The sequence below is a fragment of the Echinops telfairi genome, unplaced genomic scaffold (genome assembly GCF_000313985.2).
Source record: "Echinops telfairi isolate 266 unplaced genomic scaffold, ASM31398v2 ScPeMD7_2;HRSCAF=8, whole genome shotgun sequence".
Lineage (NCBI taxonomy): Eukaryota > Metazoa > Chordata > Mammalia > Afrosoricida > Tenrecidae > Echinops > Echinops telfairi.
Genome location: NW_022103898.1, coordinates 77,072,493 through 77,091,609, shown reverse-complemented (window position 1 = coordinate 77,091,609; position 19,117 = coordinate 77,072,493). Strand labels below are relative to the sequence as shown.

General features: G+C 50.0%; 2 protein-coding genes across 4 annotated transcripts; both read right to left on the bottom strand.

Annotated features, from left to right (window-relative positions):
• Nucleotides 1-251: 251 nt before the first annotated feature.
• Nucleotides 252-2,586, bottom strand: CNPY2 (canopy FGF signaling regulator 2). The gene is made up of 5 exons (XM_004700555.2): nucleotides 2,208-2,586; nucleotides 1,959-2,074; nucleotides 1,028-1,231; nucleotides 772-868; nucleotides 252-424 (listed from the first exon to the last, which is right to left on the bottom strand). The coding sequence occupies exons 1-5, from the start codon at nucleotides 2,293-2,295 to the stop codon at nucleotides 381-383; spliced, it is 549 nt and encodes a 182-aa protein (XP_004700612.1). The 5' UTR covers nucleotides 2,296-2,586; the 3' UTR covers nucleotides 252-380.
• A 1,156-nt stretch (nucleotides 2,587-3,742) lies between these two features.
• On the bottom strand, nucleotides 3,743-18,887 carry PAN2 (poly(A) specific ribonuclease subunit PAN2). Of its 3 annotated transcripts, none has more exons than XM_045290182.1 (26): nucleotides 18,766-18,887; nucleotides 17,783-18,174; nucleotides 14,324-14,493; nucleotides 14,099-14,219; nucleotides 13,858-13,935; nucleotides 13,207-13,474; nucleotides 12,512-12,854; nucleotides 12,207-12,303; nucleotides 11,306-11,425; nucleotides 11,049-11,168; nucleotides 10,646-10,774; nucleotides 10,336-10,535; nucleotides 10,092-10,240; nucleotides 9,870-9,976; nucleotides 9,604-9,702; nucleotides 9,436-9,509; nucleotides 9,190-9,331; nucleotides 8,258-8,401; nucleotides 8,062-8,121; nucleotides 7,721-7,811; nucleotides 6,995-7,152; nucleotides 6,751-6,894; nucleotides 6,466-6,645; nucleotides 6,249-6,342; nucleotides 4,725-4,922; nucleotides 3,743-4,381 (listed from the first exon to the last, which is right to left on the bottom strand). In XM_045290182.1, exons 2-26 carry the CDS (start codon nucleotides 18,062-18,064, stop codon nucleotides 4,347-4,349), a joined length of 3,603 nt encoding a protein of 1,200 aa, XP_045146117.1. In that variant the 5' UTR covers nucleotides 18,065-18,174; nucleotides 18,766-18,887; the 3' UTR covers nucleotides 3,743-4,346. The 3 variants fall into 3 exon arrangements, with proteins under 3 accessions (XP_045146117.1, XP_045146128.1, XP_045146119.1); XM_045290193.1 differs by having other exon boundaries at nucleotides 3,743-4,021; XM_045290184.1 differs by having other exon boundaries at nucleotides 10,104-10,240.
• Nucleotides 18,888-19,117: the final 230 nt, after the last annotated feature.

Below are 19,117 nucleotides of genomic sequence, written 5' to 3'. Positions count from 1 at the left end.
CCCTTGTTAATTGAGACACTCCTCTTCTCTCCTCGAGCAGACGCTAAACACATTGCGCTACGTAGGCAATGGATAAATGCTTATTCAGTTTTTAAATGAATTAGGAATCTGGTGGGATAGAAGAATTAAATGTTCAGTTTCCTTCTCCTCTTCTTCTGCACCAACCACAAGAGTCTTCTTTTCCTTCCCCTTTTCTTTCCTGTCTAGAAACCCCTATTTTCCAGGGTCAATTCAGACATGAGAAGACAAGACAGATTGTACTTTCGTTTCATATTTTTTCCAGTTCATTTCAGTAAAAACATAATATAAAAGGCATAGCCACCCTCTGCCCCTCCTGGGGGTGCTCCATCAAGCCTGTCCGTCTGGGTCACTCCAGTAGTTTATAGCTCGTCATGAGATATGTGCAGGGCATGGTCGCATAGATCTGCAAACAGCACATCACAATTTAAAGGAAAACCCCACTCTTGAACTGATGTATGCCACTCTCAAAAAAACACCCCCAACCATCCTGCCTATCTACCACCATTCTTCAGGTTGTTGTTTGTAAGTGACAAGCGACGTCACATCCCCACCACCCCTCTCACGTATATGTTAGTTCAGGGAGCCACAAAATCTGAACACTAACAGGAAAAGAATAGGGAGGAGCAACCTCAGCCCTTATGCCAGGGGCAATGGGAGCCCTAAGGCTAATATCATAGAGCTACTGGGGAACTCGGGCATGTGCCAGGCTCTACAGTCCTGAGGACGGGAGGTAAAGTCGGGGTAGCTCACCTGTTCGTTTACTACACAGTTTGTCTTTAACATTGTCAGCCTCTCTGGAAAAGAATTCAATAAGCTCGTCCTCATATTCCTCCACGATGCTCTCACACTACCAATTCAAGAGAGAAATGGGTGAGACCGGGCAGCAGGAAAGGGGTGTTTTGCCTCAGCCTCCAGAGAGGACCAGGACATTAATCCAACTTTCTATGTGGGCCCCACCCCACAGCCTAACTCCCACAAAGCTGTAACCCCCATCCCCATAGCTCACCGCAAACTTGAGGGTGCCACTGATGTCGGAATCAATTCGGATGCCCTGGAGATCCAGCTCACTGGCTTCTCCACTCCGTCCCACTACACGGATGTAGTTCTTGCGGTGGGTGGAAGGGTCAATCTGCTCCCCATATTCTTTCATTCGGTCACACACCTCTTCCAGCAGCTCGGTGAGGTGGGCCTCTGAGCGGGCATAAGGCACCTAGAAATGTCCTCAGCCGTGGGTCATTATCTTCTACCTTGGTACATCAGTAATTTATGCCCTTAATCTCTTTCCAAAGCTAGCTCAACCAACACATTCCAAAAAGCCTTCCCAAATTAAAAACAGTATCGTTTATTGATATATTTCCAAAGGACTTTCAACTCTGTGGTGAGAGATCTTGTTGCCGAGCCCTAGTCTATGATGTGTTCTCTTCCTTGCTCTTAAAGACCTCAGGTAATGTTATTCTTAGTGTTAGATGAGACTCCTACCTGCCCTTATTGAGAGGACATCTGAAGGAAGGATGATAATGACTAGCGAAGCATTTCAGACATCTTTCTTTACATAATCTTCACTAAGTACTGTTGTGCAGAGGTGTATGTTGGGTTTCAATATTAGAGACATTTGTAATTACAAGTTCTTCTGTGTCTTTTCTGAATAACTGTAATACCACCAAAGCATGAATATGATGAGTCATACGGATTAAGTACACAGAGAAGAGGCTCCCTGTCTGCTAATCACTTCAACAGAACCCAAAGTATTAAGGTTTGAAGCCGGGAAATAAGTACCTAAGGAATAGACCCCGGCCTCTTCCAAATTGTTTAGATAGCTCTGTAGGTCAGTGGGTTTTTTTCTACCATTTCTATTAAATGAAAGCATTTTCTAATTAGTTGAGGTCTCACTCAAAGCCAGGGGAAGCTATTTTATGTGGGGGAACAGTAGCAGTTACCTCCACCACTGACTGGCTGCCATCTGGGTTGATCCGGAAAGACCCCATCTGAATGGTCTTCTTGGGGTCCACCTGGGCAATTTCCCACTCCAGTTCATCCACCAGGGCCCTGCAAGCTGGTACAACAGGAGAGAATGGGAGAAGGGTGAAGAAGGGGTGCAATTCAGATTCTGATGGGTCCTTCTCCCAGTCCTTGGAACCCAAAGCCTCACATTGCCTTTATCTTCCTCCCACTTCTTGTGCCTTTACCTCCACAGTGCAGATCCTGGCTCCTCCGAGCCCACGCAGTGCTCAGCAGGGCCACCACCAGCAGGGCCAGCCAACCCCAGCCTTTCATCTTCAGGGTAGCGGGGCCGCTCCACCTGGGTTTTGGGGGAATAAAACATAGATGACGTGAGAGGCTAACCCCAGGTTTTCCTGGTCCTAGTCTCACGCTGGTTCCCCCGATCCTTTTCCAGGAAGTGGCCGAACACAAAGGGGCTTCTATGTAGCCTCTCTGGAGGGCTTCCGTTCCTCGGAGCTGGGGACGTGGATGCTAGGGCTCAGCCCCAGAGACTATGCGCAGACATCTAGGCGAGGCCCCTGGTTCTTGACCACAGTGTGTGGGGCTGACGGGACTAGGTGGAAGGGAGCCTGCATCCTGACTGATTTATGAGGACGCTAAGCACGGGGGCGGCGCAGGCAGGAGGAGCCTTCGGTCCGGCCCGGCGCGCGAGGCAGCGAAGTGGCTGGCCAGCGAGGGGCGCGTTGGGGGACGAGAAGCACTCCGACGCGACGCGACGCCGAGGAACCGGCATTGCCAACCCGAAGCCTAGGAGGCAGCCCCTTCCTGAGGACTCGCGCTGCGCCGCCCGCACCAGTCCCACCTCTGCTCGCGGGGCCGCCGTGGCCCAGGCGCTGGCAGGCCGTCGGGCTCCTCGGGGCGCGGCCGGGAGTCCCGGCTGCTCCCGGCACGGGCTGCGCCGTCAGGCTCCGCAGCCGCCGCGGGGCCGACCGGCCCGGACCCGCACTCCGAGTTCTCGCGCGAGCAGGCAGCGCCGGGGCTGCTCCGGGAGCGAGGACCCCGCGCGCTCCCGGGAGGACCCAGACTTGCGTGGCGAGCGGCTCCACGTGACCACGAGGGGTCAGCGGCTGAAGAGGTGTGGCCTGCAGCCAGAGCTGACCCCGGACGTGGTACGTGGGGGAGGTGAGGCGGATGTGTGTGTCGGTCCAGGTGCGGCAGCACGTTCCACAGGCAAGGTACACCGCCCATCAGTGGGAAGCCTCGTGGACTCCATCTCCCAGAAGGCACCACGGCAGCCGCCGCGTGGCGCCTCCCTGGGGCGCGAACTGCAGGTCTGGCTTCCCAGTCGTGCAGTAGGTTGCATGTTAGGCCATGGGAGAGGGTGGAGGACTTAGCTACTTTCACAACCTTGGACACCTAATAGGCACTTCTACTCTTCCCCTATAAGGCCACTGAGTCCAAATTGATTTGATAATTGTGTTTTTGGAGGTAGTTTGTCAGCATCCCGCCTGCCTTTTAATTATTAATGGGAAACTGTACTGTTATGTATTAAAAGAATCCAACCTTAGCTATAGCAAAGCCGTAACAGGAAAAACGTAAAATCCTCCACCTTCATAACGGTACTTTCTGTACTCCAGGGCACGGTCTTCATTTTTAGGTGGGAATTTGAATACAGCCCTCCTTTTTCCAGTTCTAACAGGAAGCCAACAGACAAAAAGGAACTAAACTCAGAACGACACACTAAGCCACCAAAGGTAAAACAATAGCCAATCATGTTTTTTGGTTTTATTTTATAAAACATGCGGTTTAAAATAAAAAATTTTAAATCATAAAGCAAAACTTGGGACAGGGGAGTGGATGGAAGACAGGCTGCTCAGCTGTCAGCAGGATGCCAGCAGCAGGCTTTGTCCTTTGGGCAATGGTGCTGTTGGTCACACTGGTTTGCTTGAGCCACCAAGACTCTGCGCTTGCTCCTCCAGACAGACATCCCTCAAACAGACTAAGTCCTGGACTACTGCTGGATCCTCTGCCACTGCCTAGGACTTCAGTCCCCAGCCAGCTGGGAAAAGAGAATTTTGGTTTCAGGGTGTTCTACACCTGGATTAATTACCCAGGAGGGTGTTTATTAAGAATACCAATCTAGGTCAGTTCTAGACTCATATCTTTGGTCCACGGTTTTGCAAAGGTAGAGAAGGAATCTGGCTTCTAGACCCTGTGTAACAATTCTGATGCATCCCAGTTCCTTTCATAGCACCAACTGCAGACCCAGATGGGGTCCATGTCTGGAAGTGGAAAGGGTATATAGCCAACTTAGAAAACCATCTTCCAGTTCTGGGGCCACAAAGACTAGAAGGAGAGGGAGTAGTTTGTTGAGAGAACGTGGGTCAGAGTGCCAGCACGGAGGAGAAGACAGCTGCATCTGTCAGAGACAAAAGCAAAAGCCATGACCGACCCTTAAGGTATGTGAAGTAAAAGAACTTGGGGGGCTTCCAGTGAGGCAAAATACAAAGGGAACGGAGAGTAGTGAGTCTGCCCCAACCACTTTAGAATTGGGTAGAGGAAGCATTAAGACCTGTGGAGAGTTTTAATAAAATATTTTTCACTGCCTGATGGAATGATTAAGTACTTTGTAAACTGTGAAATGGATTACAAATATAAGCCAGGGCTGGTACCATCATCATTGTCACTGTGATGAGTAAAATCCCCACATAAGAAATGAAACCCACCCAGTCCAGTTTCCCTTGGCCCATCCCAGGGCTTACTCTTAGGACTGGACTGGCTCTCCGGCTCTGGCACTTTCCAGTCCATCTTGCGGCCCTTCTCGTAGAGACCCTTGAGCACTTTGTGGAAGGACTCGGGCTCAGTCCCATTCTTGCTTAGCTCCAGATACTTTCGGTAGAGCTGAAGGGCTGTGCGGGCATCCTCGATACTGTCATGGGTCTCTCCTTGAATCTTCAGGTCTAGCAGAAATAGAAGTGGAAGCATTTGGGACCCAGCAGAGTAGGAATCTGCTCCTCTCCCTACTCTTGACTCTAGGAAACACAAATTTAAGAAATCTAACCAGATAGTGCTACTACTGCCACTGTGGCCAGAGAACCCCAACTTGTAGTTCCAAACAATGGCTTCGCAGTACATGTTTGTGACACACTAGAGGTCACTATAACTACTTTTGTGAGCATATATGGGAACGTCCTTCCTTTCGTTGCCTTGAACATAAGTGCTGAAGAAGTCTTTTTGGATGAATTACTACATGATGAAGGATATACAGTGAACCCTCGCCACTTCGCGCTTCGACTTCCGCGGCTTCCTCTATCGCCGTTTTTGTGTAACAGCACCCACTGCCTATACCCGCTCCTTCAGAGGAAAAAGACGGCGACCCACCTGTAGAGTACATCCCTTAAGTCATTTCATAGGCTATTGATTACAGTATTTGTAAGAATTATGTATAATAATACTGTATGTGAAATATGTAATACTGTAAACTAGATGCCATAAATAATATAATAAATGATAATTGTAACCTTCAAAATGTTTTACTGTATTTTCCCTTTTTCGTTTAATAAATTGGGTAATACGAGTGTAATGGTGACTAAAGGGTGTTTTTTCATGTCCTCTATGCTCTAACTACGAAAACATTTGATTTACAAATAAGGAATCCTACTTTGCGGAATTTCATTTATCACGGTAGGGTCTAGAACCGATTAACCGCGATAAATGAGGGTTCACTGTAGTTTGTTCCAAACTCTCTGGAACATGACTCAATCAGAAGGTAGTAAGGAAGTGATTGGCCCAACAGTAACTGCTGAGCACTACTCTGTCTGAAGCCCATGCCAGGCCCTCAAGGATGCAAAGTGCAAGCCCAGGTTCTTGAGTAAGAATGATGACAACAAAGCTGACGAGGGTCAGATAAATGGCAGCAGCCCTAGGACTGGAGATTAGATGGAGAGCTCACTGAGTGAGGTAGAGATCTCAATGACTCATAGCGACCCTATAGGACAGGGTAGACCTGCATCAGTGGGTTTCCGAGATGGCAATTCTCAGGAGTAGAAAGCCTTGTCTTTCTCCCTTGGAATGGCTGGTGGTTTCAAACTGCAGACCTTTGACACATAACCAGAACGCCAACTGGGCTCCTCAGGGGAAGGAAAACAGGACACTTGTCTTTAAGGGAACAGTCACACATCTTTCTGCCCAGTGACTCTCACCATTAACTCAGGTTGTTCCCGAGTCTAACTTGGCCCCCAACATGTTGTCCTACTCTGTATGAGCACCACAGGTAGAACGCTCACCCAGAAAGTACCAAGCAAGAAACCGCAGGGAAATCATTCGTTTTCGAGGCATATGGAAGAGGTACACCGTGTCAAGCACTTGGTCCTTGGGCACCTGGCAAAGGAAAAAGAGGGGGAGACTGAGGGCAGGGGATCCAAAATGTCCCATTCTCCAAAAGCACAAGTCTATACCCGGAGGGCCCACCCTCCAAAACTCTGTAAAAAGCTCAGTCCGAACCATGAGGTTGATGACCCGGAAGTCCTTCTGTAGACCATGACCTACAAATTTGACTCCAATGTCTATCAGAAAACGGAGTTTTAAGTAGGTAGACTTGAGAGTCGTGAGGTGCTTAGAGGAGATCTTGGCATCGAGGTCTCCGGGCTTTATCCCTGAGTATTGAGTCAAGTAATCCACCACCTGGAGAGAAAACCAGTCGCCTTAAGGAGTGTGCAGAATCTCCCCATGCCCGTCTTCCCTGGGTCCTAGAACAGGGTCCCTCACTCGCACCCCATATCCTAATACCTGCTCCTGTGTAGAGATGTAATCATCAATGAAGGGAATACCCTCATTGGGTCCTTGGCCCCGAACACAGGTAATCCTTGCTACTGACATCTGACTTGGTTTAATGGTAGATTTGGTGCCATCGCTGCGCAACTCAGCTTCCTCCTACATGAGAAGAGTTAATAAGGAAATCAAAGAAATGCTTGCTGCTCTGGACATTCTCCAAGTTCTACTCAACCCCTACTCTCCTTCTGGCCTTGGATACCTCATTAAGGGTGACAAACTCAGCATCGAGGCCCACCAGGTCCCCAACCTGTGGCATCTCACTCAGCATGAGTGGAATGAAGGTAGTATGTGTTTTCCGCTGTTTCCGTGCCAAGGAGGCTTCAGCCATCAGGACACTCGCCTCTATAGGGTTCTTGACTAGAAGAGAAAAGGCAGAGGGCAGTCACCTGGTGATAGGGAAGTAACCAGGGGAGGAAAGCCCAGGTGGACTGGGTCTATACTGTGATCCCTCAATGATAAAAGCATGTGAGCAATAAGATGATGCCTAATGAATACAGCAGGAGGCAAATCAGAAAATCATGAAATTGGCAAAGAAAAATGTGGAGATAGAGAAGAGCAAGCAAAATTTTCATTTTGGACCTTAGCTTAGAAATCCAGAAACATAAGGTTACAGATAAGCCTTAGGGGCTGAAGGCACTTAAGAATAAAAAAAGAAGACATCTTTACCTGGCAATAAGATGTGGAATGGTTAGCCTTGTACTCATAAACAGACATTCTGACAAGGCTTCAGTGATTTGTTCCACCCTTGTTGTCCCTCCCTCACCATTTTCCCACATTCTTCTCAATCTCTTTATCTCTAATCTCCCCGGGGATTATAAAACTGGTGGTAGTCCTAATCCTAACAAGCTATTTCCCTGATCTCTTTCCAAAGACCAATTTAAATTGCCCACACACCCTTTGGACCTACTCTGACCTGCCCACTTACTGTTCACGTTGTATTTGGAATGGAGATTCCTTTTGACGTAATAAAGGATAGCAGGGACTTTCCAATTCATGTTAAACTGCACAGCTTCATGCTGTAGAAGAGAAAAGCACTCAGGGCTTCTGTATACACCCCTTTCTCTTACCTCCCAAATTAGAGGATAGGACTCAATTGCTACTTTCAGTTCTGCTAATGCTTTGCTCCTGGGGCCACCCCCCACCCGACCCTCTCCTGATTCTGCCTGGCATTCCCTATGGCCCTGAGGGTAAGATCCCTATGGCCCTGAGGTAAGATCACTAGAAAATCAGAAGTTGGAAAAGGTAGTGGGATGTGTTGCAACTAACCTTATCAATGGGTTCAATAAGGAAGTCATTGAAGAGATACCACTGCTGGTGAGTAACGCCCTGTGGAGGTACAGAAAAAGGTGAGCCTTCCGTGGTGGCTGGACTGCTCTGGCTCAGACTCAAGACAAGGACAGACTTGGGACTCCACTAGGGTCATCCCCAGGCGTGTCCCTGCCCCGTACCACACCTCACTCACCTCCTTGCGCTGGTGGTAGGTCTCTCCAACTTTGATGTGAGCCACCAGGCTGCCCCCTGTGCGTGAGTCCAGGATGTGTACCACCGTGGCCATCAGGTCATACACAGAGACACCATGCTCCTCCTCCGCCCTGGCTGCGCCCCACTGGGAAGGGGATACCCAGGCTGCTAAGCTAAGTTCAAGGGTGGGGAAGGCAGGGGGGAGGGGATAGAGGGCAGGGAGTTGGGAGCATAGGGGACTGTAGACTAGGGTAGATTAGCTCCCTCCAGTGGCTTTGAACATTAACCGAGTCTCTCTAGCCCAGCGGTTCTCAACCTGTGGGTCTCAACTTCTTTGGGGGTCGAACGACCCTTTCACGGGTTGCTTAAGACCATTGGAAAACACATCTTTCTGATGGGCTTAGGAACCATGACACAGCTCCTCTATCCGTCTCCAGGTGGGTCTTCCAACACAGGAGTACCCAGCGTGAAAACCGTTACCCAGGCTACACCATGGTTCAAGACAAAATTTCATTTTTTGTCATTAGAAATAAATATTTCCCCCCAAAAAAGAAATAAATATTTCACAATATGTAATTACATATTGCTTTTGTGATTCATCACTGTTTTAATTATGTTCAATTTGTAACAATGAAAATACATCCTGCATATCAGATATTTACATTACGATTCATAACAGTAGCAAGATGACAGTTATGAAGTAGCAATGAAAACATTTTATGGTTGGGGGTCACCACAACCTGAGGAACGGTATTAAATGGTCAAAGCATTAGGAAGGTTGAGAACCAGTGCTCTAGAAAATCCCACAACTTGTAAATACTAAGCCTTATTCCCCTGCCCTTCCTCTTTACCAAGTCCTCTGCCCGGCATTTCCTTCTGCCCAACCTTCTCTCCCTCCTTCCCCTCTCCTTCCCAGTTTTCAACACCCTGCACCTCATCTCCATCAGTCCAATTGCAAACATCCAGCCCTTTGTTCTTGGTCATCTTCATGCGAATGGAGAAAGGAAGCCAGATATTCTTCATCTCCTCCATGGAGGGGCATCTCAGCATGCCCTCTGGACTCCCGAGCTCCTTCCTATGGGACACAGGAATGGAACTGGGCTGGGAAAAGAGCTAGCCCGTGGCAAGAGGCGCCACTGGCTAGTTCAGCCTTTGGACAGCTCCCAGGAGAGTACTTACCAATCGGACAAAGCAAAGTCCTTGTTCTTGGAGAGCTCCCCTGCGGGCTTCTTCACTGCCATCTTGAAGGCAAACTGAGCACAGAGGGAACAGTCGTGTGTGGAGATCCGAGGGAAGGGGAAACTAGAAGGCGTTCCTAAAAGGCCTGTTTTGAGCCCAAGTCCTCACCTCAGCCTGCATCCTCCAGAAATCAGCCTCTTTCGAGCTGTTCACCTCACAGTTGATGACAAGAATGTCTGGCAGATGTCGGATATTGCGGGTCTGAATCTGGGGAGAGAACAAGCCAGGAGCGCCAGGGTGCCGACAGGGAAAGCAGCTCTGCACCCTCAAACTGGGGTTCCTCCCGCCCGCTCGCTGCCAATGCTGCTGCCGCATCTGACCCCAGACGAGTCCCTCATGCGGCAGGCTCTTGTCCAACTCAATAGTCCACTCACCGTGGGCTGGAACTTTTCGCAGTTGTCACACCAGGCTTGTGTATTCTGCTCCAGGCAGATGCTTCGCTTCAGTACCTGGGCAAAGTCATAGTTCTTCCCGGTTTTATCTGAGAGGAAACTGATGCTTCACTCCTGGTTCTCCCCCCTCCCCCCTCCCCCTAAGACCCCTTCCTGCTGTTGCAGGACGCTTGGGGGAGCCTTCCCCGCCAGCCGCAGGTATACCACTGTTGCTACCCTCGGGGTAGGAGAGTGTGAAGAGCAGGGTGGAGGAGGCTCGCACGGTCTCACTGCCACAGCGGCACAGGCTGCAATTCTCCATCTCACAGCTGAACAGCTGCCCAATGACTGAGTCTCCCGAGGAGCAGAAGCTGCTACAAGTGGGAACAGTGACATGTGCACATGGAGGAAATCAGAAGACGCGTTAAGGCAGAGAGAGACTTGTCACAGGGGCTTTAACTACTCGTACCTGACTCCAGCACCTCGGTAGGCCTGGGCTACTTCCAGCTCCTGCATATCCTGATGCAGTTGAGTGAGAATGAACCGGTTCCACCTCTGGATGAGCCTGGCCAGACTGCCCTTGCCCGAAGCCTCATCCGAGTCTGCCAGGATCAGACCGAGGGCTGAGGCCTCAGGAATGGTGCGGAAGGCCCGAAGAAAATTGCTGCCCTGGAATCGACGTGTGTTGGTCAGTGGGAGTTTTCTCTCTGTGGTCCCTTGCACACCATCGACTCCCCTCCCTCTTCCATTTAAAACAGCTCACGTCTCTGAGCACGGACCTGGCATGGGTCACCACGGGAGAGGTCCAACATATGGAAGAGGAAGCCCAGCTCACATGCCAAGCAGAACTCCTTTTGGCAAAGGTGGTTTTGGATTAGACAGCGAACAGGCTCCAGGAAATAGAGCACCTGGAAGGGCGAAGGAAGAACAAGACAGCTGGTTCAGGAAACCAGGACAGGGAGTGGGAGCGAGGAGACAGTGAGCGGGGCTGTGAAGAACACAAAGCAGGAGTCCACTGAAGAAGCGGCGCTCACACAGAGAGGAAGGGCTGGATGCGGAATGATCGAGGTGGCCCTGGTAAAGTGGGCTTCGTTGAGGAGACCAGGCAGGAGAGCAGAAGTTGTGGAGCGCAGGGAAGAAGGCAGTTGATACGCTCAAGCCATAGGAATGCCGCAGCCTTACCTGGACCATGCAGTTACAGTAAGCATTAGGAATGTGGGGCTCTAGTCCGGCAAACAGGGTCTTGTTGTAGTGTTTGAAGTCAAAGTCTTCCAGCCCCAGCTTGGAGTATTTGATAGTCACCTGAGGTAGAGAGAGTCTGAGCCGGGCTGAAGATAGCCTCCAAGTCCCCCAGAGCCGACTCGCTCCTGGGCCCCAGCTTCCTCACATTACCCCTTTCCCCACAACCCACAGGGCCTCCAGCTTGATATCCCCAGTACCTTTCGGTATTTCTTAGAGACCATATGGAGATGCGGCTCCTCTTCCCGTCCTATTGGTGACTCCGTGACCTGGCTGAAGCTGTCAAATTTACTGTCTGACTCCTTGAGTCGGTAAGGAATCTAGGGTTAAAAAAAAAAAAGTTTGTAGGGTATCTTAATTATCTTTGGCTTCCCCTACCTTTATTGCAGCATTGAGAGAGCCACTAAGTCCTGAAACGTCTCTCTTCACAGTGTTTTCCACAGCCAATTTGCTTTGTCCCCCACTGCCATCAGGCCACTTCGTCTCCTTCCAACTGGATAACGACGATGGCCTCCCACACTCTGTCCAGTAGGCCACTACCAAATCCGCCTTCCCAGCATGCTTTCAGAGCATGGCTTCTTGCACTGCACATTGCTATTCAAAGCTTCACAGCCAGGCCCTTCTTAAACTTTAATCTCTTACTACCTCCCAATACCAACAGCTACTCCACCCAAGCTACTCCTCAGACACATTGTCTGCACGTATGTCTCTTTGAGACCTTGACTAGCACTGTTCTATCACCTCGAGTATTCTCCCGTGACTGCGACCCACAGCCAACCTCTCCAGGTCAACATCCACCTGTTTCTTTACGTCTTCTCTGGCCATTCCAGCCCAGAGGGACAGTCTCCCTCCAAACAGCTGTGGCACTGACTGCCTGTAAGAGTCCCAGATCTTCTGGAGTAAGTATGTTCATCAACCACACAGTGCATATCTTCAGAGCAGGGACTCTACCTTCTATGCCTCTGAATCTTCTCCGATGGCTAGGTCTCACTAGCACAATACTTTCAATCCAGAAGACTCTCAAAAGCCTAGGCTCAGTGACGGAGAACAAAGGAGCAAAGGAAAGAGGCGAAACCCCAGAGGGCTCCTCTCTCAGCATACCTGATTGCGCAGCCTGGTGCGGGGGTTAGGTGCGTAGCCAATGAAGCCCACTTTCTTCATGGTGCGCAGAATCTCCGCGTCCACAGGAGGTGCTCGCCTATGGTGCAAATTAGTTCTAAGGCTTGAAGGGTTATATATCCACCCATCCAATCCCCAGCCCCAAAGGGTACAGAAAAAAAGAAAACGCAGAGGTGGAAAAAAAAAATCAGAAAAGGAGCTTAATTATAGGGCTAGCAGAGAACTAACTCCTGGCATATCACCCCTTCCCCGCACTCCCTCCGTTTGGCCCAGATGTGAGGTACAACCTGGGAGCCGGAGCAGAGTTGGCAGCAGGCCAGTCAGAGAGCAGGGTGTCGGTGGTGAGTGGGACTGGGATGAGGGAAAGAGGCATCAAGTCCTGGCTCCAGTCCAGAGGAGGAAGGGTGTCCACCAGACAGGGCAAAGCAAATTCCGTTTCCCGGGAATAAGGGTTGAAGGAAGGCTCAGGGGAATCAGTCCAGAGGTGCACACAGCCTTCAGAATCTCCGAAGACCAGGGCCTGCTTGCTGGCTGACACGTCAAACGTCATCAGCAGAGGCCCCACGGGATTCACATGGAAGATGTCAGCTGGGTTGGCCAGGCCTGTGGGCTCACAAAACTGGCACTGCCCTAGGAGAGAGGAGGAAGACCGATGTGCCCTGGAAGGTGAAAAAGAGCCAGTCCTACCCTCTTCCTCAGCAAGATGGGTTCCAAACTCCTGCCTGGTAATAGAGTATCTGCTACATTCTCATAAGGCACTGGAAAGGGGAAGTCTAGAGTTGTTTTGCCTACACCACCTTTCATGTCTTCCCCGTTCTGCACACCCGAGGATAAATGAAAAGTTTTAATCCCTGACCAAACCTCAGTGAGACCCTGGGGCCCATTGAAAGGCTACTTTCTGTCCCACCCCCACCCTTCTGGTAGTGCCTAGTTTCCCGTCATTCACCAACCCTTCCTCCTCCATCCTGCATCCCCTGCCTACCTGACTGGGAGATAATAGCAAGACGAGAAGTATAGGTAGGGATAAAGCGCAAGAAGGCGGGGTCCACGTGTACTTGAAGGGGAGTGATGGCCCGCATCATACGGAGGTCGTACACCTTGAGGAAGCGGTCACAGGCCAGGCCAGAGAGGCGGCTGGAAAAGCCACAGGCAGCCAGCAAGTTGCCGTGCACGTCAAAATCTGACAGACTCCCTGAGAAGGCGTCAAATTCATGCTCCACCTTAAAAGTACGGAGGTCTCGCAGGGAAAGCTGAAGAAGAGAGAACTCAGTTACAGCTAAGGCTCTTAGCAAGAAGGGCAGTTCTGCCTACCTGATCCTGTGAGCCCCCGAACTCTAGGATACGGACAACTTGAGCACCGGAAAAGCAAAAGGACAAGCCAAGAGCTGCCAGGGACCCCAAAGAGAACTCTTGTTCGCCCGTCTGCCTCTAAGCTATCTAGTTATGATAGAAAACACCAGGGTGCAAGATAACCTCCAACTGGAACAGGGCTAGCTGCCAAGGAAGTGAACCCACTCGCTCATCCCTCCTCTCCAATTCAACTGCATTCTCTGAGGTAAGGAAAGGGCAGACCCCAATCAGACAACTGGTGAAACAGAGCCCCGTGCTGTGAGGAATATCGGAACTTGGCCACCTTGCCAGATGTATGGCCACAGAAGAAGAAGCGGTTTGTCTGTCTCATGATGGTGACCCCAGGCATCTCGACTGCGTACTGTGGGGGGGAAAGCAGGAGAAACCAGTGTGAAAAGATTGACTCTTCCCACAAAGAACAGAAAGGCCAATGAACATTGCAGGCACTTTCCCAACCCGGATACACTCCACGTTCCCCAATAACCCCAAGCCCTGCACGGCCTTGTCCTGCCTTGGCCTTCTACCTTCTGTGTCTCCTGGACAGTGTTGAGGTCAATCTCTAGGATGTGGTTCTGCAGCCCGCCAATGAGCAGAGTACTGCTGTCAGTTAGCAGGAGACTATGCATATCCTCACTCTCATCCAACCTGTGGGCACAGGAGAGGCAAAGGCTCAGGGTCTCGTGCACCGTCAGCCCTTAGCCTGCCCACTCTACAAGGAAGCCTCAGTCCAGGCCTGAGGAGCCACTTACAGGTAATCAAATATGATGAGGCCCCCACGGGCCATATACTTGAGGTTGTTCTTGGTGAGAAAAAGGATACCATTCTCCAGGCTCTGGATCTGCCGGATGTCGTCACTGCCATTGACCTGGAAGGATGAATAGCGCTCCAAGGCGGGGCCAAAAAATGAAGTGGCGTGGCCCTGCATGGGACAGAAAATGACAGGGATACCTCTGGGTGGAGAGGAAGGGCCACTGCAGATTCAGATCGGGACTGGGTATTGCTCAGCCTTTTTCCATAGCTAGCTTTTCTGGCTAGCAATAAGAAGCTCAGAGCTAACAAGTCAACCTCAGTGATAAAGACATTTTGCTAGGAGCCCTGGTAGTGTAGTGGTTCCACACTGGGCTTTGATCTGCAAGGTCTGCAGTTCAGAACCACTAGCCACTTCAAGGGAGGAAGATGGGGATTTCTACTCCTGTAAACAGTTAGTCTTGGAAACTCACAGGGGAAGTTCTACCCTGTCCTATAGGGTTGCTATGAGTCAACTCGATGATATTGATTTTTTTTTTTTTTGGGGGGGGCGGTGTTACTTTTGTTTAAAGCTTTACAAAGCACTTTTGTAAACTCAACCTTACTTTATCCTTTCAATGACTCTGTTGGGTAGGTAATGACTCAGTTGGTTAGAGCAGTGCTCTAAAGGCCAAACAAGGACTGGCAAGAAGAGGACCCTTTGTAACCCTGAGTTGCTCTAATGAATCCATTTAGTCCAGCCTCTCCCAATCGCTCCAAAAAACGTCAGGACAAAAGTCCTGCCCTCCACTGGCAGGCTGACTTCATGTTCAACAGCCAAGTCCTAATACCAGCTGCCATCTAGGAATGTGCACTGAGAGTCACGGGCGGGAACAGACAGAATGTGAAGGTCATTGCGCCCTTGGTTTCTGACTTCACGCTCTCCTGCTGCTTACATCACACCTTCCCCTGATAGGCTCCCCTCCTTCAGACTCCTCCTCAAACCTGGCTGTTCCCAGCCCACTAGATCCTCGCTCTGCTCTCTTCCTAGGTAATCTCGTCCACTTTGACGTCCATCTTACTGCTATTGTTTAAAATAACACTTTGTGGTTATTGAGGCTATACACAGCAAAAATGCACACAATTTGACCGTTCTTCTGTGAGCACGTGGTGACACTGCTTATGTTCTTCTGTTGTGCAACAACTCTCACCTCCTGCCCGGGTTGTACCTCCTCTCACACACTCACTGCCCTTCCCACTCAAAGGTGCCTACCCAGTCTTCCAGGTTGCTGTCATCAGTCTGACTCCATACAGATGACCGTAAAAAGCATGATGCTCAGTTCTTTATTAGATCGACTGAGCTATCATTTCACGTAAGAAGAAGTCGAGGGTTATTTCTAGTTTAAAGACTGCCTCAAGGCCATCATTTCATAGGTTCATCTGCCCCCTGGGGCTCCAGAAAGCCTGGCGTCCACAAGGACTGTTCTACAGAATCTTTGATCCGTTTTCCGGTCTCATGGCAAAGGAGGCAGCTGTCCATAGATTGCATCCATCTTCAAGCTGATGATCCCCAATTTCTTTATCCCCAGCCCAGACCACTGCCTCAGCCCCAGGCAGTGCCTAAAGCATTTTATACTAAAATGCTTCCAATACCTGCTAAGCGTTTCTCCTTAGATATCCTCTATAAACCTCAAACCCATTCCATCTTAAACAAAATTCATCATCTTTCCCTACTTCAGTTATTATATCCCTTATGATAACATGATGTAAGCCACAGATCTGGTGATCAACTTATGTCCAATTTGTTCCCTTAACATTTCCCGAATCTAATCCTATGTATTCAGTTTTACTGGGCTACATTCGGGTCTTCGTCTTTTATGTCCATTCTACAATGAGCTATAAATTGATCTCACTACTTATTTCCCTGCCCCTCCCCCTTAAATCAAACTGCTACCTCAGCATTCCACCTAAGATGCAAATCAGACCTTGTCACGACAGATCTGAAGGATCAGATTCAAACTCCTAACGTCCTATTTGAGGCCCTTCGGAAATTCTTCCCCTAGCTATCTGCATGGCTCCCCTCAGCCTTGCTAATGGCCTAAAATGGATATCTTGACCTGCATCCAGGTTTCTACTCAAATGTTACTTTATCAGAATTACCTTGCCAATATCTAAAATAGCAACATTTCCCACCCTCAACTCCCTGCTGTACTGTGGTTGTTGTTGTTGTTGTTAACTGCTTATTCTACTAGGAGGGGCACACTGGTGGCATGCTGGGCTGCTAAGCACAGTGTCAGCATTGCAACCCACCAGCCTCTTCCCGGGGTGGGAGAAAGATGAAGCTGCCTGCCCCTGTCACTATTCACAGTCTCAGAAACCGCCCAGGGCCAGTTTTAACCTGCCCTGGAGGGCTGCTATGAGTTTGAATCCACTGGATGACAGTGAGGTTTGTTTGTTTTTGGAGGGGGTAGAGGTTGACTTATTCCACACTCAGACCCTTGAACAAGAACTGGTTCTGAGTAAATGTTCATGAAACACTGGTGTAATGAATAAATGTCTATCTCTTTACCTTTGGCTTCCAGTCCAGAAAAACCTGCTTGCTTATATTTGCTGTACTCCCTATGCTGGGTAATATATTGCTCTTGCAATTGTTGGTCTTGCAAGACAGCCTTTACTCTGCTTCTCCACCTGGACTCCTGCTCCTCTTTCAAGACTCAGTTCAATGCCACATCCTCGTGGAAGCGCTCCCTGACTCTCTTCTATGCTTTCAAGCATCGAGCACTTATTTACACAATGGCACTTAGTATCACAGAATCCTCTATTTGCCTCCCCCACCTTACTTTCCTTTACTGTCCTGTAAACTCTTTGAGGACATGAGTTATGTTTAATTCATCGTTATTTCCTGAGCCTGGCATAGTAGTAGGCACTGCCTACTGAACTGAATGAATCATACACACCAAATGCGTCCCTTCTTGGCAGAACAATCCACATCCTATGGAAGGTAGACTACATGCATGTTACTTCTTACGAAAGCTTTGGGCTCCATCCCATATTGGCAATACAAACACAGAGTTTAAGAAACAAATGGCAAAATAAACAAATAGCCCCTGTAAGATATGCAGAAATATGCATTAAGCATTCTATCGTTATAAAAAACGAGACAGAGGAGGGGCATTACAGGTTGAATTAGGGGGGGGGGCTACAGAACTGGTTATCAAGGTTAATCAAACCATGGGGATAAGCAAATTGTAAAAGTAGGGTGTCTTATCTGTATCCTCTGGCTCCCCATTGCTCCTTCCACACTCCTGTTGTCTTAAGAGACACAGCTAACGCTCATCACCTCAACTCAGACTCTCTGCAAAGCAGCTGTCTTTGGGATAAAACCAGACAAAAGACCCCCACCATCTCCTTTCAGGTCTCACAAAGGAGTACAGTTCTTTTGTTGCTGTTGTTGTTGTTAGTAGTAGTAGTACAGTGCTTACCCCATGGCTCCCCACCCATAGCATCTCCTCGTGTAAGTCAAAGTGGGAGACGGAGACAGGCACGCCCACTTCAGCCACCACACTGTGCAATTCTGAGTAGACACCTTCCATTCTGTGCATTGACTCCTGGACCGGAAGAGCCTCCAAGGCCACTCCCTCTGGATCCAGCTCCACGTTCTGCAACAGACTTGGGTTCAGGTGGGCATCCAGGACAGGGTCCAGGGCAGAATGCATAGCCGGGGCATACTCTGCCAGACCAGGGTCCAGACTCTCAAAGTTCATGATGATATTGGCAGCAATTAGACCCTTCCCTGCCACAGCCCCTTTGGATGCCTGACCCCACCTTCAGCAGGACAGCACAGCACCGGGAGGTATACAGCGGGCATCATGGCCTGCAAGGGGAAAAAGGTAGCTGAGTGAGGGTAGGCCCACCTATCGATGCTTAGTGTCTTCTCGGTTGTGTGGGGCACATGGCCGGCGATGGGTAAGGCTGTCAGGCGGAGGGTAAATAGGCAGGAAGGGACTGAACAGTAGGTGGAGGTGGGAATGCCAATGTCCCTTTCCATCCTCCCCACCGCACCCCCCTATTAGACCTAATCCTTGACTTCTTTTTCACCTCCCTGCAGGCTTCATATGTTTGGTTCTGTCCTGAGCATCAGATAAAGGGAGCAGAAATTGCGGGGAAGGGGGCTTGGCTGTCTGTTTCCCAGAGTTGGGGGTGGGGAATTGGGAGGTAAAGAGAACAAGAAAGTCCGTTTCCTAGAACTCAGCAATATAGCTACCTAATATTCTCTAGGGAAGAATGGCCAGTTACCCACAATTGGGGCGGGGGCGGAAGGGGGATGAGCACGGCTAGTTACCCAGAATCCTCTGGGGAGACCAGAGAAATCGGTTACCCAGAATTCTCCCCCGAAGGCAAGGAGGGGAGGGATTAGGGCAGAGGTCAGATGTGTTCCTGGGATGCTTGGGGAATGGGTCATTACCAAGATTTCTCCATGGCGGATATTTTGGAGCGCGTGGAATTAAAACGAGTAGGGGGAGAGCAAGCGCCGTCAAGTCCGCGGGAAATTCCAGTTTCCCCAATTCTCCCCCGCGCCTCAGGCTCAACCGAACCCTATGAAGGGAAGAACGGCCAACTCCCAGTCACACCCTCCAATCAGAAAGGACCCTGCGGCGTCTAAGCCAATCAGGAGGCGCCAAGTACTAACTGCTGCGAGGAGGCTTGAGTGACGCGCGCGCCGGGCCAACGCGCGCTTACGGCGCGCCGACGGGGACAAACGGAGCCGGCCTCTGGAGCGGTGGTGGTGTTAGAAACCACTTCCATGTTAAGCACCC